Source organism: Sander vitreus, chromosome 17, assembly GCF_031162955.1.
Source record: "Sander vitreus isolate 19-12246 chromosome 17, sanVit1, whole genome shotgun sequence".
Classification (NCBI taxonomy): domain Eukaryota; kingdom Metazoa; phylum Chordata; class Actinopteri; order Perciformes; family Percidae; genus Sander; species Sander vitreus.
In genome coordinates this window covers 24,851,103-24,875,253 of record NC_135871.1, presented here as the reverse complement: position 1 = coordinate 24,875,253, position 24,151 = coordinate 24,851,103, and the positions used below count along the sequence as shown (strand labels likewise).

Here is a 24,151-nt window from a genome sequence, read left to right as displayed (position 1 = left end):
GTGAGGGGACTGATAAAATATTCCTTCCCTTCGTTGGCCCCGGGGCATTTCAACTGCCCCTGGCTCCTTCCAGTCACTGGCCTGCTCCCTAATTGCCACGCACACACACACACACACACACACACACACACACACACACACACACACACACACACACACACACACACACACACACACACATGCGACATTCAGAGCTTCTGTGGCTGGAAACACACATGCATAAGGAAAACCAGAGATAGACACACATGTACAGAAGAATGCACATCCATCCATCCATGCATGCATTCTTCACACACGAACATGCACCCCCACCGTTCTGCATTGATTCACCCCCTCCCTCTCCCAGCCCCTCCTCTAACTAGTTGCAAAGATGTTGTCATGGCTGATCAGTGGGCCAGGCCCAGAGTTGTGCCTGTGGCTTTTCCTCGTGGGGGGAAACTGGAGCTTGCTAGCCTAGCTTCCCCATGCTGTATGCAGCCCAGGGTTACAGCCTGCTGATGCTCTTAATGAGCCTGGCAGCCTGTGTATGGAGAGTAACGAACTGGTTCATTGGCTGACCGGCTGACTGACAAGGTTACTTCATGACTGGCTGACTGACTTGGTGGCTTTATAGACTGACTAGCTTACTGGCTGGCTAGATAGTTACTTACTGGTTAACTGTGTGGACTACACAGTGTACAACTACCTAACTGACTAAAGGGTATATTGGCGAACGATAAACTGACTATGACGTCACTGCAGCCATGTTTATACTCAAGCAGATTCATTTGAAATCGCTGCTTACATGTCAGAAGTTTTCTGCTCATTCAAGCATGCCAGCGATCCACACTGAAAACACAAAAGAGAACAACAATGTTTAAATCTAGCCTATTGAGTGTGCCCAAGAAGCTTGAGCCATTTAAAATACACTCTAATTGCTTAAAAATGCTACACATAGCATGTTTTCAGATGTTTCTATATTGGAAGACCTTTTCTGAAAAGTCCTGTTTTTGGTGTTAGAAAATTTTAGCTTCAAAGGCCAAAATAGAGAAAAGAATTATCTGCATTACAGTGGACATTGCCTGACTGACTGTCCTGCATCTGATTTTTTTCAATTGATTAACTCCAGTCTGCCACCCAGCATCTCGTCCCTCTCCTATCCATTATTTTCTCCTCCTTCATCGCCTCCTTCAGTGGCTTGAGTTTTTTCGTTCTCTCTTTTCCGCTCTCACTGATTATTCCACATCCGTTCTTCCACTCTCTCTTCTTGCCCTCCTTCACCATCTCCCAGTCGCCTTTTTTCCCTGTGTTACCTTGTGTTCTCTCTCTCTCTCTCTCTCTCTCTCTCTCTCTCTCTCTCTCTCACAAGCTGAGGTAACACCATTGACATTTCTCCAACATGGCTGCTAGACACAGCTTCAACACCTTTCCTGCTTCACCCTTCCTCACTCCCACAGTCTTTTTATTTTCTCTCCTCCCACCTCCTGCTCTTCCCTCACTTGCTGGAGTTAAAGCAAAGCAGAAATTAGCCCCAGACCTTGCAGAAGTGATTGGTATCAAATTGCAGTGAAAATGGAAATGCCAATAAAATTGACAGCCTCTCTCCAGCCCTCCTCCTTTCTTTTCCTCCTCCTGGGTAAAGTAAGTGTCTATTGGTCAGACTTACTTAGAAGTATTGGGAAGAGACGAATACTGGGGAAGGGTTAAGGTTTCCCTCTCTGGCTTAAGGTTTGGGTTATGCATGACTAAAAAAGTCAAACTTTGCCTAAAATCTGTAAAAATGGCGGTCAATTTAATTTCTTTTTCCATAACATTCATTTTGCATAAATGTTCTGAGGCAACCTTGTGTATGTTGTATGAGCAAGAGTAGTGGTTCTATGTTCTTTTCACGTGGCTCAATGATATGAGATAGATCTGATATAAGTAGAGATGTAATGCAGCCTACTTCTCTCACATTATGCATCATTTTGGTATGTGATTAATTATTGATTAGCTAGAGATCTTTAGGGTTATTTTATATTCTGTAGGGTCATATTCAAGAGTTCTAAAGATTGTAGTTGATGCTTGCATACCATTTGATTCACCATACACCAATAGATATATGATATAGTACTGTAAAATATGGCTGATATACTGCAGATATGGGGCAGTGGTGACCTAAAGGACCATGCACATTCTCATGACAGTTTTCTCTGAGCATCCACACTTTTATGACTTATTCTGTGCTTTCTCTGTCCCTGTTGTCTTTTCTCTCTCTGTTGTTTCCCCATTCTCCCCATGCTTCTCACGATTTCTTAACTCTTCCTGAGCCTGCCTGCTCGCCCACTCTCTCCTACTTGCTGGCTTGCATAGATACTCACTCATTCACTCACTCACTCACTCACTCACTCACTCACTCACTTATTCACTCATAGAGTCACTCATGCTCTGAGCTGGTTCTCCAGCCGTTTGCTTCTGTTTTCCCAACTCACATGGGACAAGCCCCTAGGTTTGTTATTGTAGGCTTTGCTGAACATGAGCCGGTCTTTACAACGGATTGAAAGCATTTGCTTCCAATGAAAATCTGGTCTTAGATTACAGGGCCTCGACTCGGCTCACCCCTCTTTTCCACCAGGCAGAGAGATGCAGGGAAGAAAAGAGAAAGTGAGAGACAGACAGAGGGGTGGGTGTATTTTAGCCCTGAAACAGTAGGCAGACAAAACTCACTTGTTGAGCTCAGGCTGCGTTTGTCCCGGGCTAATGATGTAACTGAAGCTTGCAATGTGAGTGTGTTTTTAGACAGAGAGCGGTCTAGGAGCTTGGTGTAAGGAGTTCATTGTCTTGAGTTAGTCGATTAATGGATTAGTTCATTGACAACAATGATTGATTAATTGTTTAAGTTGTTTATGAAAAAAAACATGTCAACGATTCACTAGTTTCTGCTCTCGGATGTAATGTAATATCTAGATGTTAGACTCTTTGTGGAAGTAACTTTAGGCTCTGGGAAATTGTGGAATTGATTGATTAATCAGATCAATAATCAACAGATTATCCAGTAACTTACAGTAAACTGGCAGAGGTTATTGACTTGCTCACATTGCCTGAATTCAACTTTTGACCTTTTGTTGGTGCTATAGTAGCCCAATCCTACCACCAGCTTTATCTGCATGTGTGCATTATTGATGTGAAGTGTGTGGCGTTTGCATCAGTATCTATGAAAATCAAGCTCTTGTTATATCCCTCCCCCACCCTCCATAGCGTCACCTCCGCTTCCACGAGAGGTTCATTAAAAAGCCTTCAATATGTGTGCATATGTATCTCCTTCTGCCAGAACAGTCGGCGAGAGAGAGTGAGAGCTAGCCAAGAGTGTTGTTTCGTATGGATCGTTGAGAGCCTCTCTCTCCTAATGGTGTATATAATTCAGGTACCCTCCAGGCATGCTTTCAGGAATTCTTTTGCCCGAGGTAATGGGGAGCAAAGGCCTGGGTTTTAGACCCTTGATTATTCCATTGATGCGGCAGGCTGGAAAAAAGTCATCTCCAACCGGATTAGCGCCAACATCCCCATTAATTATCGATGAATCGGGGGGCTTAGGGTTTAGCTAGGTGCTGGGTGTCGCCCTCTGCAAGTTAGCGGAGCATGGGCCCGCTCGAATGCAGTTATCTACTCCCGTCATAGTGAATAGACCTAGAAGCTTTAGAAGTGCTTTGTGTGTAATCAATATATAAGTGGATCCAATTCTGTGCACTGCTTGAACGTTTTTTCTTCTTCTTCTTTCCTTCCCCTCACTTCCAGTCGAGAGAGGTGGCACGGGACAAAAGTCAGTTATCAGCTGCTGAAATTTCTAGCAGTGAGGGTGCCATTTGTTTACCTCGCCTCATGTTTCTTTTATGATTATCGTCTTTATTGAGGGTGGATGCATTTTTGAATAATGATAATAACAATTAGGCTTTTCACAGCCACAGATGGAAAGAGCCTTTTTCTCTCCACTGGAGCAGTATAGTATAGAATGCGTACAGTAATTGGGTAGTTTGAATATGGGTGTGTATGTGTGTGTATGAGTTCTTGTTGTTGAGTCTGAATGCAGAGAAAAGGCCCATGGAGCGCCTTCCTTTCACTTTACCTCTCAGTGCTCAAATACTCTAAGCTGTCTAGTGTTCCCCTTAGGTGAGGTTAACTGGCCTTAATAGAGCCTTATCGAAGCCCTACAGGTTGCTGTAAGCAGCCATGACGCCATTGTTATGAAAAGCAGCTAGCTTTGTTAGCGCTGTTTGTGTCTCTGACTTCCCTTTTTCCACCTATTTTCCTTTTATTTTCTGCCTTCCCCCTCCTCGCAACCTCCCCTTTTGTAGTGCCGTGTTACTCTTTCCACCTCAGGTAAAATGGCAGAATGCGCTGGGGCGACGCTTCAATAACTATTTTCCCCTCAGGATAATAAAGACTAAATCTCTCTGTCATTTTCAATTCTGTGCAGGCTTGGATGGGAGAGTGGGGAAATGCGACCTTACAAGTCCTTTGTGCTCCCCTTCTCCCTCTCTTTCTCGCAGAAAGATGCGAGCGCTGGCTGTGTTTTCAAGTGGCGGGGGGAGAAAAATGAAAGGCAGGGTTATTTATAAATGTATTAAAAATGAATGCATTTATGAGGTGCTGTTTTCCAGCTATTCTCTGCTTGCCATTGTTGTGTCTCTATACCCCTCCGTCTGTGCATACAAAGCCCTCCAGAATTCCTTCGAAATCGTATTTATTCCCTTTGAACGCAGAGGCGCAGCGAATGCAGGAAGTAAACAAACTGTGTGTCTGATCTCCGCTGTCTCTTCCTGTTTCTTGTCATGTGACAGGTGATGGCCTGGACAACAGCGTGGCTTCACCGAGCACAGGGGATGATGATGACCCGGATAAAGAGAAGAAACGCAACAAGAAGAGAGGGATCTTCCCTAAGGTGGCCACCAACATTATGAGAGCATGGCTCTTTCAGCACCTAACAGTGAGTTGAATGAAACACCATTTGCTCTCAGTTTCATATCATGTGTGTACACTTCAACTTCACTTCACAGTCACAGGCTTTCTAACTATTATATATACACACACACACACACACACACACACACACACACACACACACACACACACACACACACACACACACACACACACACACACACACACACACACACACACACACACACACAGACACACACACACCTTCTGTCTTTCTAGCGCTGCTCCTGTCTTTTTTGACACAAATACACTTGTACACAAAGAAACACACATAAACACAAACCCACTGACACATTGACACACACTGACTCATTGACACTCACATACACACCACCACAGCCCCCCCCCCCCTTCTCCACAATATATCCTGGTTTATACAGTGAACACTTCAAAGACACAGGCCTGTGTAATCTGCTGGCCATCTCTGCAGCCTGCGCTCTCGTTCCTCATGTGCTGAAACTGAATAAGGTTGAAGCTAAGGAGAGACGCCCCTGGCCATAACTGCATATACGTAGATGAACCTTATTAAGAACAATCTGTCATTATTTAACAGATGCCTGGGTTGCTGAAAAGCTTTATTTTCATTCAGTAATAACAGGGATACCAATGCCGCTAGTACCCGCTGACAGCATCGCAAATTGTTAGGGGGGGTAATAGCGTGGGAAAAAAATTATTTTGATGCTGAAATATACAAATGTGACTGTGAAAATAGAGCCAACAGTAAATAGAATGCTGTCTTCTTTAACAACACATTTATATCATTTCAAACATGATGAATTCACTAGCCACAGTTAGCATTGTTAGACACAAAACTTATTCCAGAGACTTAAACTTACCTGACATTCAAACTACAACAGCTCAAGACCTCTGAATGACAGCTGACATCTCAGTGATTCAAATAATATATCAAATGACAGCAAAAAACGATTCATGCTAAATATTAGGCTAGTTGTATGTCAAAAAGGTTATATTTCAAAAAGGATTAAACAAAATAAAAATAAAAATAATCTAAAAAGATGTACACAGGTTATTCTTGCATGAAGGTGTGATGAAATTCAGAAGAGATTAACAAGACTAAGTTATTTACGTAAAAAATGCATCGTAGTAGTTTAGTGTAAAGCAGTTTTTAAAAAAGAAGCTGAAAATAATGATTTCTTTTCTGTGTTTATTGTTGCACTGTGTTAAATTCCTGATTACAATTCAAATCTAGTGTTGAGGAAATATGTTTCAAAACTAACCTCAGCAAGGCTTGCGTCACTCACTTTCTGCCTTTGTCAGGGGTTTGTGGAGAACGCGATACAGTTTGGCTGAGTGGGTGGTGGTTTGCACAAGCCAGCAGGGAGGATGCTGGGGAAAGTAATTTTGTTGTTGGATTATGGATATTGCATGGGCTCCACTTTCTATGTTTTCCTTTTTTGTAGCTATCTATCGTTGATGTTGATGGTATGCATTACTGTTTTAATAGTGTTAATGGCAAATTGGAGGAACTTTTTTCATTTTGCGTGTACTATAGTGTGGCATTTGGCAGAAATACAGAATACACACACATATCACAAGGCTTCTTATACTTTTTGTTTCTCTTTGTGTTCTCCCCTTTCCATCTAACCCTCACCACCTCCTTCACAAACCACCAGCTCTCCATCACCCTGCACACACACACACACACACACACACACACACACACACCCAGAAACCTTCGGGGCTACAGGGGAAAGGTGTTTGAAACACACACATATCCTGTCTGTGGAAATACAGTTCAGAACACACTAGCCTAGTGAAACACACGACACACGCACACGCACACACACACACACACACACACACACACACACACACACACACACACACACACACACACACCCCTACTGTGTCATATTACACCATGAGTTGGGCTTATGGGAGGCTTCTGCACTGTCAGATCTCAAACAGTGGGAAGGATATAAGTGTGTGTCAAGGGAGCGAGGGAGAAGAGAAGAGGAGAAGGCAAGGAGGTGAAGAGGTGGATAAGAAGGATCCATCAGCCTTATCCTTCTCCCAGGAAGAAGAGAAAGAGAAACTAAAACATACACACATACAGGCACACAATGTCACATAGGCTCTTTTGCTTTATGGCACTAAACAGGAAGAAGCTGCTGTTCTCACGGTGCAAGAACTTAGAAGTAAACTGAAAGGTTGATTGGAAAATCACTTCCAATATGTCTATCATTCAGCAAAGCCAAATAGAAATGAAACCCAGGCGGAGAGTAGAAACATCTCCGTTGTTTATGGAAAATGTGGTCTTAATTTTGAGTAACACTGGCATTAACAATACCACTGGTGTCAGATAAATGCTCGCAGTGGTCTCATTTGTTTACAATAATCTTTCTTCAGTATCACCATTAATTTAATCACCATATGTCTGTGTTTAGAAATGCTACACATAGCACCTCTAATGCAAAAACATTTACAGTATCTCTTACATTGGCAGAATGTCTCTCTGTCTCTGCTGGTACAAACATAAACATGGACAGCTGATCTGGGCTCATCCACAGCATCATCAGCTGGCCTGCCTTTGTTTCACAGAGGGATGGAGGATGTGAGTCTGGTCTCTTAGAGATAGACACAATGCCAATTAGGCACACACAGACGCATGCATGCACACACACACACACACACACACACACACACACACACACACACACACACACACACACACACACACACACACACACACACACACACACACAAAAATTCATGGATGAGTGCTGTGGCCCTACACAAAAGATATGCAGGATTTCACTATGAAGGGACAATGGAACAGAATAGAGTAGAAGTTTGGATACCCACCTTCATGTATGTTCTGTTATTCACCCTCACACTTGGACCCTCAGGGGAGTTCCCATTGTACCGATGAGGAAGGGGAAGGTGGGTGGCAAACTGAGGCTGCGAGTGCACGGGTAGGTGGTAGGTGGCATTCATATATTTCTTTACTGTTGTTTTGAAGACATTTCTGCATCTCATTTATCCATCAAGGATGCTTATTTTCAATGTCTTGTTATAGCAGGAAAAGGGGAAGATTTTGAAGCGGAGTGTGCCATGTTTGTTGTAACAACAAGAAATAACTGTTGTGTGATGGGTAGAATGACAGATAGAGCAGTAGTATTGAATTTGATATGACGACAGTCGCAGCTCGCTGAGTTCACTCCAACACGCCCTATGAGCTCATATGTTGTCGACAGTGCTTGTGGGACAAGTTCATCGGAAGAATTTGGCGGCTCCGACTTGGAGAGACTACAAAACATTAGCGTTAACCGCCTGTCACCGATGGCCGGACCACGCAGCTCGTTGCCAGATTGACATGCAGCTGTAAACTTGGTGGGAAACCAAAATAAAGGGCAGCGGAGGGGTTTTCCACTTGTGTCCTCAACTCATTTTGATCTTTGTTTTCCCTTGACATTCTTAATGAAACTGAAAATTTGTTGTGACTACTAGCAGTCATTTGGTTTGACTAACTAAATGGGACATTTGATAAGATAAAGCTTCAAAAATGCTTTAGTCCAATTGACAAACTCACCTTTATATCTGCTTAACATCAATAAGGATGTGTTTAAACAGATTTTTTTCAGGAAATAACTAAAAAATATATGTTTAACAAAATGATTTAAGTTGTCGAATCAATTCTAAACTACATAAGTGGCTGAGCTACCTGGTTGCTTTGTGTTACAACCAAAAAGACAAGCAGTGAGATAAAGAATTAGCTTGTACCCAATCTCTGTTTCCTCCATCCCTCCTATTGTGCAGTTGGGATCCAACTACCCCCCACTCAACCAGCCCTTCCTCCTCACAAATGGTATTTTCTTGTTTAATTTAACAAGAAATGAGTAGTAAATGAAAGCTCAGGCCTCAAATCCCCAACGCGCCCTGTGCTCTGCTCTCCACTCCCCTATGAAAAGGCAATTTGTGAAATTATGTGATAGAGTAATTAGATGGAATTCACCCCCGCCTCCCCACTACACACACCCGTTTAGATTGTTGCCTTGCTAAACTGAAGTAGGTGTGTGTGTGTGTGTGTCTGTGTGTGTGTGTAGGGAAGGGGGGGTGTTGGCATTCAGAGTATTAGCATCGGTATATTAGCCTGGCAGACTGGTACACACACTCTCATACACATTATCACTAACACTCTCTCATTGTGGTTCTCCTCCCCTTCTATTTGTACACATACTCAATGTAACGAGGGGCAGCCGCGATCGCAGCTCATAAAAAAAGCCAAACCCTCAATGAGCTGTTTTTTTCCCCCTCCTCTTCCTTTCTCCTCTTAAAATGTGTAAAATGCACAGAAAGAGAGTATAAAAAATCCAACTGGAAGGCATAATCCCCCGTTAATACAATTAGAGTCTAATTTAACCGCTCGTGTACGCAGATGTAGCCGAGCTGGGCGAGCGCCGTTACCCCCCTTGGAAATGCCCCCCCGCAACACAACAGTGTGCAGCAGGCTTTTGAGCAGAAACAGGTGTGAAAGGCAATATAATTCATTTCTGCGCTGGCAGAGGAGGGCAGGAGCCTCGCTATCGTGGGCCCTGGGTGGTGGAGGAATCCAGGCTGAGTGTGCAGGGTTGTGAGGGGCCGAGAGGAAGTGATAGATGTGTGGATGGATGGGTTGGTGCACTAATCATTAAAGGCAATATGTTTTTCCTTATATCTTAATGGTTTCGATTGGAGTTGAACTGAACATAGAACAACAGGGCAGAGTACTCTCAACTGTCAAGCTTGTTTGGGAAATTGCTTTCTCCAGGTTGGACGAGGGTGTCTGTGTTCTTTTGATGGTCATAGAGTGACTCACTAATGTGTTTTATCTGTTCCTGATAGAGAATATATATATAATCAATATGAAAATTCAGCAGATTGTTACATGCAGCGTGTAAACTCACAACCTATCACTTCCTGAACTTCTCACCAAGAGAACACAGACCAGATATATAAAGCCTCATCTAAACAACAGAAGGGAGGGAAAAAACTTTTCAGGTCAGAGTTCGCCATTGCCTCAGATGCCATTAGTCTTTGTCTGTTTATTGCTGGAGCCTGGACATGTCAGCACCCTGGTCACCCGCAGAAACTCTGACCCGCCACGGCAACCCAGGTCTGGAGGGGTGTTATCCTACTGGTCCAACCAAAAATCTGTACATGCAAAATTTTCCTTAGTCTGAAGTTTACTTTTTTAAGAAAGAAAGGGAATGGGGAAGAGAAAGGGAGATAACATACAGTACAGTAGGACAAATGTACATATTTATGACTACGGTGTTCCTGCGATTGTTGTTAGACTTGTTTGTCTTAGTTATCCACTGCACAAATTAAGTTTCTCACGAAGAATAATTTCAATTTCCTCATTAATAGCTATAACAGGAGAAAATCAGCTGACTGTGTTTTCATTCATTTATTCATCAACAGCAACAAAGGCTCGATGTCCATCTTGATACTGTAAAGTAATGTAGTGGCCTATGTGGCCTGGTGTCTCTGATTAGGTCTTAATTCAATCTAAGTGGCAGTCAGAATCTTAGGCGCCACTGCATTAGGATTTCAAAGAGGTCCTAAGAGATGGCAGACAGACGGACAGATCTGCCAAAGGCCTGGCATGACACTGTGATGAGACAGAGCGGCGGAGGAAAACAAGAGAACAAGTTCTTATTGTCAGCATTTTTATTCAGTTTCAGAATATGATAGAAATGGCTTTGGGCTGTGTGTTTGTGTGTGTATTTATCTTTGATGGCTACTTTTTGTGTAAATGTGTGTGTGATTTCTTTAGTCCATGTATGCGACTAGGTGTGTGTGTGTGTGTGTGTGTGTGTGTGTGTGTGTGTGTGTGTGTGTGTGTGTGTTTGTACGAGGGTATTTGGAAGTAAAGACTTGTACTTACCAATCACAGGAGTGGTTGGTGTCAGAGGAGGCAGCTGAGTCAACCTGCTTACCCCAACAACACACACACACACACACACACACACACACACACACACACACACACACACACACACACACACACACACACACACACACACACACATATACATGCACGCACACACATGCTCACACTCATACTGTGCCCCAACCCCCACATTACCCCACACCTTGTAATGAAAACATCATCAATTATCCCTCCTGACAGGCCCCAGGGACCAAAGGCAGACAGCTCTCTTTGGGGGCTTCTCTTTGTGGACTGACCCTCACAGACACACAAAATTCTACTCACACAATTCGCAACCATTTCCTGAGCATTCATGTTTATTCTGTATTAAAAGTTGGTATACATTTTTTTCCAGGAGTGTGGAGAGTCGTTCATGGGAGTGCATAGTAGATAATAGGACAATCCATGTAGTCGAGGTGGAGGAGGCAGGACTTGTGTGTGTGTGTGTGTGTGTGTGTGTGTGTGTGTGTGTGTGTGTGTGTGTGTGTGTGTTATGTGTGGTTTTGGGGGTATTGGTGGAGAGGGGGTTATGGTATGGCCAGGGCAGAGGGAAGCCATCAGTCTTGACAAGGACTCCTGAAAGGCCATCTGTTTCATGATTGATGGATGGAATGATGGATGGATGAGTAGATGAATAGATGGATAGAGAGATTTAGGAGAATAGGTATTAGCTTGCAGAAATATCAGGATAATATTGACATTTTACTTGACTATTGTTTAGAAAAACCAAACCTCCTATATGCTTTTGTGATTTATTTTCTTAATTTGTCCAAACACATGTCCATTTACAGAAAAGTCTAAATAAAGTTGCCATTTACCATATACGACAGAAGAAGAATGTTCCCTGGCTTGTAGGTTATATGAACATTTTATACCAAAGAAGATTAGATAAGATTAAGAATATTATATTAGATTAAGATTAGTTTTAAACATACAATATATATATGACCCCAGGTCAGGCATTTTACAAAGTCCCTTTACATTTCTGTCAACCTTTATTTCATCTTTTCTCCGACTTTCCCCTCTGTTTCTTGTATCGTTTTACCCCTCTATTTAAAAGCCCTCAAGGGCAGTTAACTTTTAATTTAGGCCACCTTTGAACTTTTCCAAAATGTCTGCCATAGATCTAGACCAAAAGGAAGCGTGTGTGTGTGTGTGTGTGTGTGTGTGTGTGTGTGTGTGTGTGTGTGGGGGGGGGTGTTTCCTTGAGAACGTGAGAACTTTACAGACCCTCAAGGTCGGTCAGTAGCACTGGAGGGGATCACCAGTCGCAAGAGATCTAACATGGCTCCCCAGAATACACACACTACACAGACAGACAAACAGACACACACTCATTTCATTTTTAGTTTCTGCTTTTAAAAATGTTGTTTAAAAATTGTTCTTAGACGTTACTAGCCCAGTGATTGACTCAAAAACAGCTCAATGCTTCTTCTTTTTTTTTAAACGTTTTAAAATGTAACATGTTTAAATGATTAAACATCACGGTGAGAGAATATTTAATCACGCTCTTTCATTTTGCAATTACCTACAATCATTACCATTTTCTTTATCCTTCTTTTGCTTTTCCCTCCCCCCAGCCCTCTTATAATTTTATAGCTGGGAAACTATGAAACAGTTCAGTGTGTGGTTTCATTGTTGTACGTCTGAGTGATTGATGGCTTCATGCTGAAGCTGTGTTTCACACTAGTTCTATTTTTCATTATCAGCTGTGTGGGATAAGTGTTGTGTGTGTGCCTCAATGTGTGTGTGTGTGTGTGTGTGTGTGTGTCTTCAGAGTGGACAAAGGCCCAAAAACTTGGATGTGTGAAATTGTTCTTGGTTTGGTACCCACTAATCAGTTAACGAAGATTTGCAAATCCGAAAAAGAGGCTCACTCCCAGCCCTCAGACACACACAAATACACTCAGATTCACATGCACGCATGCTCACACACACACACACACACACACACACACACACACACACACACACACACACACACACACACACACACACACACACACACACACGCACACACACACACACACACACTTTTTCGCATAGGCCCCACAGCAGTGATGTCAGTGTCTGGGTGGGGTGTGGAGTTCCCCACCATCACTGTGGTATTTGTTGGAGAGTGAGTGGCAAGTTGACGTGTGGAAGAGTCAGGGAAAATATTGTCATAAGTCTGTGGTTAGCTTGGAATGATTCTATCCAACACTTAGGGATTAGCAATGTTAGCACATTAGCCTCTCATTCTCACTGTAAGCAAATACATTACCTCCAAGATACTTCCTTTTTTGTTTAAAACTCCTTAAATATAACTTTGACAGTAAAATGCTCACCCCCTTTCAAGAAACAGAGTTTAGCATAGCTTCTGTGCATAGCATGATTTTGTTCAGCCAGTGATATATTAAATCTGCTAAGTGTGAAATCACATTAGCGCTAGCTGTTAGCCATTATCCATTAGGCTTTGTTCGGTGATCCAGAGGATTGTGGGATCTTTTCTGGCTGGAGTCAGCAGCTCAATACCTTTTACTTACAGCAACTGCAGCAGCCTGCCCTAGATACATTTGGTGTGTGTGTGTGTATGTGTGTGTGTGTGTGTGTGTGTGTGTGTGTGTGTGTGTGTGTGTGTGTGTGTGTGTGTGTGTGTGTGTGTGTGTGTGTGCATCTGTGTGTGATTGCATATGCAGTCGTGCTATTATTTGTATATCTCAGCTTCACGTGTCTTTTGTAAGTGCTGTGTATGAGGGTGTGTGTGCATGTCTTTGTGTCTCATTCCATGCGTATGCTCGATGGATCCTTTGGCTTTGCCGTAATCAGTTTACGTTTTGGCTGAACTAATTTATCAATTCAGTTCCTCCCACTTTTATTCTCTCCCATGCGTGAACCCTCTCTCTTTCCTCTACACTCTGTCTCTGTCTCCCTCTCAGACAAAACACTTCTTTCTTAAAACCATAAGGGTTTTTCCTATATTTTATGCATGTCTTCTGCCTCTCTGACCTCTCTCTCCCTTTCCTCTTTTCTTCCATGACTCCCTCTCACTAAATTTTTCTATAATGTATAGCTGCCTTGCATTTTAATGGCTTTGATCCATGATATCATAGCAATATTGGTGCACTTGCACTGTTTCAAAGGCATTGGGAAAGAGCCATGATTTCTAGATGAGGTATCTTGTGATATCTATCCATAACTTATCATTTTACACCTACTTGTCTCCTGATGTTATGATTGAAGGTTTCTGCATACAACACTGTAAGGCTCATGATGCACTAGAGGCAAGTGGCATGGATGGTATGTCCATAGGCTGGTAGTATGTTTACACTTGGCCAGCTGACCCAAGGTGCCCCTGTGGAGCGGGTGTGTGTTTGTGTGCATGGTAATGTAAGTGCATCTGTGACACACACGTGCATGTATGTAGATGTGTAGATGTGTGTGTGTGTGTGTGTGTGTGTGTGTTTGTCTGTGGTGTGTCAGAATGTGTGTCCAGTGGAGTGAGAGAAATCATAGCTAGTGAACCAGGTGGTGAATGCAGACAGGCAATAACTCATGGTAGAGGAGTCGGACACAGCTGAGGGCTTGGAGAAGAGATGTGGTGGGAAAACTCACGCCACACACTTTCATTTTTCTTACTTTTTACTATCCTGTCTTCGTTTCACTTCTTCTTCCCATCTTTCAAACATGTTTGTAGTCGTCCTACCCCCCCCTTTTTCTCAATTCATCTGTCTTCCAACACACTCTAAACAAAGCTCACATTGCATGTTTGACAGCTTTCTTCCTTTCTCTCCTTCCACTCTCTCTGAGACGTGCTGTTGTAGTGTTGGTGATGGCAGGGGGAAGTGAACAGGGCTGAGGGTGCTGCTCACTTGTTTGTTACGACAGATTAAGTCATTGATTTGTAAAAGTGGTGCACTGATGGAGAAAGCCCTCCACTGCTAAAGTCGAGGAGGGAGAGAGAAAGCAGAAGAGATAGATGGAGGGATGCATTTGGCTGTAATGAAAGAGTGGCGAGGATATTCAAATGGAAGGAAAAGATGAGAGCTACAGTAAAGAGAAGAGTTAGGTGGGAGAAAAGGAGGCAGCATGAGATAGTTAAGCAAAATGCTAAATATAGAACAGAGGGATGGAGGGGGTGGAGACGGGTGAGAAAGATAGGAAGACACAGGAATGAGGAAGGAGGGAGGTGTGTTGCTATACTTTGAATGACAGAGATGTCAGAGAAAGACAGAGGAGGTAGAGAGAGAATCTTTCAATGGCTGCGTCCTCCTTCCCTCTTATACTTGCTGCTCCAAAGAGCATAAGGGAGCAATTGTGAAGTACCCTTACCTAGTTTCAGCATTCCCCCAACCCAGGTTCATTTTACCCCCCTAGGGGCCAACGGTGAGTTTCTAATTAAAACTTCGGGGGCAAAAGGGTAATTATGATAATAACATAATAATATCGCCAGGGTTATTAGATTGTTCTGTGGTCCCCAAATTGCTTCCTCTGAGAGATCAGATTTCAGTGGCATTACGTAAAGTCAAATTTCCTTGAAAGTCAGGTGTAATGAAATGGATTTCCCCTATGGTCGAGGTGCAATCTGACAATCTGATTCCCTCTTGTATGGCACAGGCATTGAGTCTAAAAAAAGCCCTTTAGTTTTTTATCACAATGACACATCAAATCCCCCTCCCCCTCGCTTACCTCCCAGATCAATTTAGTCAGAAGAGTTTGTGTGGTTAGGAAGTCTACTCGTTTAATAGTTTTCGTTATGTTGCTCTGAACTCTCTTAGTAATAGCACTTTGTTTCTCTGCCCCGTGTAACGAGCTCTGTGTATTGTAGCTTTGTGTAACAAGAGAACATTTGTTTTTAAGCTCAGAGATCACTGCTAGAATGCTAGCTTCAAGCACTGTAGCTAGCATGCTGATGCTTCCAGGGGCATCCCACTGTTTTCTCTCAGCTTTCTGTGGTACCTGACAGGGATGAGGCTTTGTGGATCCCTCCTACTCCCCATTTACACACCCCCTCCATCCCAGGCAGCCCTGAGGCAGCCCACCTCCAGCTGTGGCAGCCGTTCACTGCGCCGCTTGGTGCAAGTACCGATTGCTTTGGAGTGCCTCCCCTTGCTCAAATAGGCAGTAATTACGGGCTTAAAGAGGTTTAGTGGTCCAGCAAACTACATAATCACCCCCTGAATTAGCCCCAGCTCATCAGCCTCAGTCCAACGAGCAGCACTTACCACTAGCACTAGCTAGCATGTTGCACCCCCTTCCCTTTATTGCACGGAGGGAAGCACAGCAGCAGGTGTTGTGCAACATCCGGCCCCCTTAATAAATTTAGCCTCCCTTGAGCTGGAATGGGGAGGACTAATGAAGCACGCCCTCGCTCTTAGTGAAAACAACCAGAGTACAGACACCATACATACAGCACACAATATCAGATGCTTTCCTTCAGTATCAACAGAGCTCACCCTCTACATTCTGTTGAACACAACAATACAGACTTGAGACTTGGTCATGTGCATACATGCTACAGTATAAGCTTCTGTATACATATAGACCCACCCAACTGTAAAGCACACGGATCATTGTTCACACCCTGCAGCACAGCAGTAACAGCTACAGCAGTGGCTGCTGCCCTGCATTATGTTATGTGCCCTTAGAGTTTTAGAAAAGCGATGAATGATGCTAATCATCAATTATCAGTGAAGAAGCTGGTAATGCTGTACATTGTCTAATCCACTTTGTACTAGTGCTTTAATGACATACTTTTTACCCTTTGCCTCACCAGCTAACTAGATTTATCTCATTCCCATAGGCAAGTGCGCTGTGAGATTTCCCTAAATCAACAAAAGCTGTTTTTTGAGAGGGAAAATGCTCATTAATGAATGAAAAGCACAGGAACATCTGTTTTTTTCTCCATTTTCTTAATCTTCTGAAGAGATCGAGAGATTTGATGACAAAAACTGTTTAAAATGTTGTTTTTTTGCCATTTCTGGTGCATAAATCAGGGATTCTAACAAAAAAAAAAAAACAGTGATGAATTATTCATGGTACAAGCTTTGAGTTGGTTTACCATAGTCCAATGCCATAATAGAGGCTGTTTCTGCTTTTTTTGCGCTTTACAGCACTAAGACAGGGGGCGTTTATTTTGCGCAGACTTTGCAGAGGGCACTCTGAAACTCTCATCCTGTAGTTGGTTCATTTTGAGTCTTTCAAAAGATCTGTTTTTGCTCTGTTTTGTTATTTTGCATTGGAGCAGCCCAAATCAGAGGAAATTAGGTTAGGGCTGCTTTGTTTTTTTCTGTTGTTGTTTTGTTCGCTCTCACTCTCTTTTCTTTTTTTCTTTAATCCCCCCTTTCTCCCAGGGCCAGCTTTGTTGCTGGGTCCCTGCTCCCTAATGAAGTCAAAGGGATGTCAGTCGATGCCACCTACACAGAAAGGAATTTGAAATGGCGTAGCTCTCACAGCGCAGCATGAGCACACACAGAGGATGAAACTTCCACTGAATGAGCAAGAAATTTTGGAAATTGGAAGCTTGTTGTATGAGATACAACAGGCTTACAGTTTAAAAGGCTTGTTTTAAAGTCTGCTTGTGCTCAGGGTTCTGGGCATTTGTTGTTAGCATAACAATGTAGCCTACTTGCCTCCCCAAATATTTAAGGTAATCTCATACACGTCTGGCAGCAGCAAGGCTACACTTCCAGTAAACTCTGTGTGTGTGTGTGTGTGTGTGTGTGTGTGTGTGTGTGTGTGTGTGTGTGTGTATGTGTATGTGTAAGACAGTTTGGTATGATACTCTGATGCCCTTCTAGCCAAAAAGGCCCCCGGATTAGCCGTTAGGCATTCCTGATGGGCAGCTCGGTTTCTACGGTGATTTGACCTGGGAACACTGAGGGGAACAGACCTGGCCAAGTCAAGGCTTTTCACTTGCCACATGCAAGTCAATAACCATGCATAATGTTGTTGGTGTTTGCTGTAACCTGCCTGGTGTTTCAGGTCTTTGGGTTTACTTTGTCAGGACAGTTGACACAGTTGCTGGAAAAAAAGTAACAAAACGTGTCTTAACTGAAGATGGAAAAGTACACTAAAGTAAATTATTGCACATTAACAGATTCATTGCATTTTCTGGCATCCTTGTGCCTCGTGACTAACCCCAACAATCTGGTGGTAAAGTAAGCTTACTCGAAATAAGCATCGACCCACCTCTGTTCTCCACAGATTGTTCAGTGTCATGGCCTCTTTTTGAGGCACGTCATATGACTGTGACAACATATGATTTTCCTCTCCCTTATTCCTCCCTCTATCCTCTTTCATGGTTGCAGTTTTATAAAGCTAATGTGGCGTGTCAAGTCTTTTTAATGGGATGCACAGAGGCTCGAGAAGCGTGTCTTTAAATAGAAATATATGCAACGATAACACCATAACGTTAATGGCTAAAGAAGGAACAGGACTGAGAGGACTGTGGCTGCAGTGAATTGGTTAGGAAAGATGGAATCACACACATAACGATGGAGATGTAATGGTAAAATGTAGGCTAGCATTTACAATTCTGTATAAATGTTTTAAGATATATATATATATATATATATATATATATATATATATATATATATATATATTGTGTAAATATGTAAATGTTTACACAAAGTCAAAAATATTTAAAGGTTGAATTTTACTATCATATTCATAGCATTTTTTTCAATGTTTATGTCATTTTTAAAAATGTGGATACCTTATGTTTGAGCTAAAGCCAAATTAAAAGAAAAAAAAGTATTGAGCAATGAGGGGAAGAGACAGCCAAAGAGAGAGAAGAGGAAAGACAACTGTTTTTGCTGAGGAGGCGAGATGAAGAGAAGGGAGAATAGCAGCAAGATAAAAGACATTTCTGAAATAGCCCTCCCCTTGTGGTGAAGTGGAGCATAGCCGACAAAGGAGTGACTCAGACTCCCTTTTTCTCCCCCCTCTTATTGCTTCTGAGAGTCTAAGGTGAGGCCTAGTACAGTTTACGAGTCACAGAAATAAGAATTAGGGAGCCATGACCTTTAGGAAGTCAGTTCTTAAGATGAAAGTAAGATATTGTTTGGGCAGTTTGGCCAGTAAAGGTGAAAGATTCAGTCTACACAATAGCCATGTGTCTTGTCAAAGTGGCCCTGGGCATTACTCCAAGGAAATAGCTGCTCCCATATAGTAAGCCATTCTAGCTTCAGGTTTCTTAAACATAAATGAAGAAGCAGAACAGGAAAATCTGAAACATAGCGGTGCAGCTACTATAAGGGAAGGATCGGGTAACTGCCAAAATGTAAGACGTTTAAAGTAAGATGTGTCGTTACTTTGCAATAGTTTTTGTAATGTAATATTAGTTCATTAAGTCAGACCAAGATGAGATGAGACCAAGGTCCACACAAGATGAGATTCAATTAAAATATTACTTCAACAGTATGTATTCTGCAGAGGAGATTATAATCTAAAGCTGATGTAGCTTTATTTTAAGTAATTTATCAAATAAATAATTAAGTAATCTGATTACTATTATTGTAGCACTGGTAACTGTAACTGTTGACATTTCCTTCTGCCGCTCTGCCTAGAATACTTTTCTCCTGGGTTAGACATGGAACAGGGATAGTAAAGAGAGGTTTGAAGAATATGTATGCTGTTATCTCTTTGTTAAACCCCTAGGGCTCCAGATATCCATTTCCATGTCTCCTCCCCTGCCTCCTTCTTCCCTCTTCCTCTCTTTCCTTCTCTTCGTCTATCTATCCCTCTCGTTCTTGTCTGAGAGGGTTAGAGAAGAACGGTCAGACAGGGAGCTGATGTTACTGATGCTCTGTTACTCACACACACACACACACACACACACACACACACACACACACACACACACACACATATGTGTGACCAGACACAGCTGAACTTGAAGGCCCAGCAAGCTCAGTGGTTCAAATAAGTAACAAACACACAAATAAACACCAAGACACATACAAGCAAATCTTTGACTCAAATGGACACACAACAGAACAGACATGCACGCACACACCCACGCTTGCACACTAACACACTCTGATTGATAAGACACACAGAGGAGAGAAGCAAAAACACACACCCTTCCTGGCAATCACATGCAGAAAGCAGCGAGCAGGGTGGAAAGTCTCATGAAAGGAGTTGTATATTTGGAGAACACATATCATTAAGATAGGCGGAGGGAAGGGAGGGAAGGATGCGCAGAAACTTTCCATCTGCTCTTTTAAAGAACATGTTATTGCTTTACTCAAAGGTCTTTCTTTCTCTCTCTCTCTCTCTCTTTCTCTCTCTCTCTCTCTCTCTCTCTCTCTCTCTCTCTCTCTCTCTCTCTTTTTCTCTTTCTCTCTCTTTTTCTGTTTCTCTCTTTCAACCCGCTGAACTACTGCCAAAGACCTTTAAGACACCAGAATCACTCACAGACAATATTAAAACTGGGCGACTTGTTGCTAAACGAGAAACTTAATCACAGTGTTTTGGCAGATAGGAGCTAATTTGGCAGTTCAGAAAAAAGGAGGACTAAAACAGTTATGATGTACTGGCTTTCAGACCATCTCTTCCTGGTAACTCTTCCATTAAGTGTGTGTTATTTTGTACATGAAAGCTCTGGCACTTGTAGGAGGTTGTATTAAGGCCAGGATGCAGTGGTGGAAGAAGTTTTCAGATCCTTTACTTTGGTAAAAAATAGATATACCACAACGTAAAAACATTCAATTACAAGTAAAGGTCCTACATTGACTTTCTTTTTTTGACCTCAGTTAAAAGTTGTTTTCTAATGTTTAAACAGCATTTTCATACTGTAACTGATGCAGGTGGAGCTAATTTTGCCAATTCTATATGCTGTTGGGTAGTTAATTCTGTAACAAGTAATCACATTATAAGCACAAGAACCTCAAAAGTGTTCTTATTTCAGTACTTGAGTAAATATACTCGGTTACAATCCATCACTGGCAGGATGTGTGCCGAACACAGCACACTCATGCAACTAACACATATTTCTGCCAGTGCTGCTGTCTGACATTGCATGCGTGTCTGTCTGTGTGTGACTGTCTGTGTGTAGTTATGTGTATCTGTCGGTCTGTGTGTGTATGTGTGTGTGTGTGTGTGTGTGTGTGTGTGTGCCGGGAAGCTTGAGGGAGGGAAGTACTGAAACAGGGTGTATTTGTGTTGTACTGTGTCCCCTGGCATGGTTGCAGCCCCCCCGATATCACGAGGCAGACACTCCTGCTTCCACTCATCTACGACACGTAGAATGGACACACTGATCTTTTCATTTGTTTGTTGAGAAGAAAGACTTAAAAGACACATTGTTCACATGATTAGCTTCAATATGTCCGCATGTGAGTGTGTGTGGTGGCTATATGTAAAGTGCTCAATGCGTCAAAACATCAGATGACACAAGCCCTAAAGAATAAAGTTTTCTTACTTTCTAAACACGCGGGTAGACGAGTTTTGCCCCAGATTTGCAGTTATTTAATTCCGATACTATCTGATCAGTCTACAGTATGGAAAATATGTACACACACGCACGCACGCACGCACGCACACACACACACACACACACACACACACACACACACAGTATATGAATGGCAGACTGTTCACATACATGTACACACAAACGCACACACACACACACACATGCACGCACGCACACACACAAAAATGGTTGCAGAAAAGAAGTGGACACATATTTGGCCAGAGGCGACAATGCAATTATAACTTAGCGCATGAAATTAGCCTCCTTGTGTTCCCATTCCCCACAACCAATCACATGGACAAGGGAAGGCTGGGAAAAAAAAATCACCCTCTTCTCTCTCTGCTGGGTCATCCCAGCATTAAACACAATCCTGTTCATTATTCGCTGAAAATACTGTAATGAAAAAATGAAAACGCTGGCGCCGCACTGATTTTGCACGTCTGATTGACTATTAAGTGTGTGTGTTCTTGTTAGACATACTAGATATTATAGCCATATGTGTGGCGCCTATTGTTGGTCACCAAAACACGGAAGAATAACTAGATAAATATTCTGTCAGGGTGGCCTGTTTCTATCATTCAAATAAATACATTTTAGTCGTCAAAAAATGATTTTGTGTTGGTGCTGAACAGCCAAAACACACATGCAGCCACTCCCTCGTTTTGTTGTGGATTTGCAAGTTTTGTGTAAGAAAAGAAAGACGTAGGGGAATCTTTGGAATTAATGGTATTATGGGTTTAAATGTCTCTGTATGGCTACTGCTACGCCTTATACATAAGTGGTGCTCTTTGTCTCTTGTCAAAGAAGTTTAAGTAACCTAAAATGTGTTTTTCCCTTTGGTATTTATTGTTTGAATTGTTAGGAGGACATGGGAAAATTAGCCAACAATGTAATTATTTTATTTTACAAAAATCCCTAGGTAGGTTATTCACACCCATGGGTGGCAAAATGCTTTAATGATTATCTTTGGTTATTTAGGTATCTCTTCTTTCTGTCCTAAATGTATACCTAGCATTTTGGAATATACATAGTTTCCAGTTAGTGATATCCCTTCAACAATCTATTCTCTCCCCCGCTCCCCTGCTCCTCCCTCCTGTCCTCCTCTTTTATGGCCTGCCTATGGTGTTCAGCACAGTCCATGTCTTGTCTCAGTCATGAACAGCACATTGTCCTCCATGAACAAGGCCCTGTGCAACTGTGATACCCCCCCCCACACACACACTCTAATATAAATCAACACACTGCCTGGGTTCACATTTATCCAATTTATTCATTCTATATATTTAAACAGGTGGCTCAACTTTAACTGTTCTCAGCCGGCTTCTCGAAGAGGTGTTGCAGTCAGAAGTTTGTATTTAAACACTGGGCTTGAAGTTTGTTTGGGTAGTCTTTCATGTGTAATGTTTATGAGTCTTTGGATAAATATAAAATAATCCCAGAGTAAGGTAAAGTCATGTATCTATCCGTGCAAATTGTCTTGTTTAAACAAATTCCCCAAAAAGTGAGCACCTCTAATATCAAGGTGATGCGGCTTGATTAAAGAGAATTATGAGAGTTAAGTTAACCGTATAAAAATGAGAATTATCTCTGTGTGAAAATTGATTTACATTAGAGAAATGTAACATTGTTCCATCCTGAAAACTGGATTAAATGACTTGAGTACATTTCTGTTCCTGTGTTAAGCTGGTACTCAAAAGGATGAAACGTGGAAGGGTTTCTGTAGTTAAAGGTATTTACAATCAGTGTAGCGAAACTGCAAAACTAAACACAACAAAGTGGCAAACTTAACATGAGTCATGTTATTGTACCCCACTGCAATAAGGATAAAAGCAAACCGCAGCAATAAAGACGAGAGATTTTACATTCTCTTGTCTGTATTCCATCGGGTTAATGTTACATATTCCCCGCTCACTGATTACATATGCAGCAGGGTGAAAGGGGGGCCGTCTACTGGAATATATTTGTGTAAGAGGCTGCCTAATTACCAGAGCTGGTTCTCCACTTCACTTAACTTTCTAATTGGCTTGCCTTTTTGGCTGCCATTAATTACAAGATTTCATATTCCATTAATGATCGGGGGGAGAGAGTTAACGTGAACACACTCACAAATACTTACAGTATACATCCAGATACACACACACACACACACACACACACACACACACACACACACACACACACACACACACACACACACACACACACACACAGGCACATACTGACAATTACGCACCAATGAGCATGAGCACACATCTCATTTTCTACCTCTCATTACGCAGTATGATTGTGTGTGTGTGTGTGTGTGTGTGTGTGTGTATATAACCTGTGCCCTACAACAAGCCTTTCTTTTCTAAAAGGCACATCAAATGCTTTTTTTCAACAACAAAAAGCTTCATTAAACAATTTGTGGTCAGCCTTTTCTCATAGATGTTGCCTTTCTCTCCTGCAGCATCCCTACCCGTCAGAAGAACAGAAGAAACAGCTGGCGCAAGACACAGGCCTCACCATCCTACAAGTGAACAACTGGTAAGTCATTTCAGAGTTTACATGCAGTCAATTCTAGGGGTTTCTACCCCCAGGCTATCCAAGTTCTTAATGATCGGAATTAATGCCTACACTCCACCCCTATTTTCATCCGACGCACACACAGAAACACACACACACACACACACACACACACACACACACACACACACACACACACCACTTACTGAATCATCCTTACCTAGATCAATCCATCTAAAGAGATATGGCCTGGAGTGATTTTCCAAACCAACAGACTAACTCAGCCCAAACAT

At 42.3% G+C, this 24,151-nt stretch overlaps 1 protein-coding gene across 1 annotated transcript in view; it reads left to right on the top strand.

Annotated features, from left to right (window-relative positions):
- meis1b (Meis homeobox 1 b) overlaps positions 1–24,151 on the top strand; it is a 79,600-nt gene that overhangs the window by 32,521 nt on the left and 22,928 nt on the right. Inside the window, exons 8-9 of the mRNA XM_078272968.1 lie at positions 4,797–4,942; positions 23,803–23,879. Coding sequence (XP_078129094.1) covers positions 4,797–4,942; positions 23,803–23,879 — 223 coding nt within the window. The remainder of the gene's footprint in view (positions 1–4,796; positions 4,943–23,802; positions 23,880–24,151) is intronic.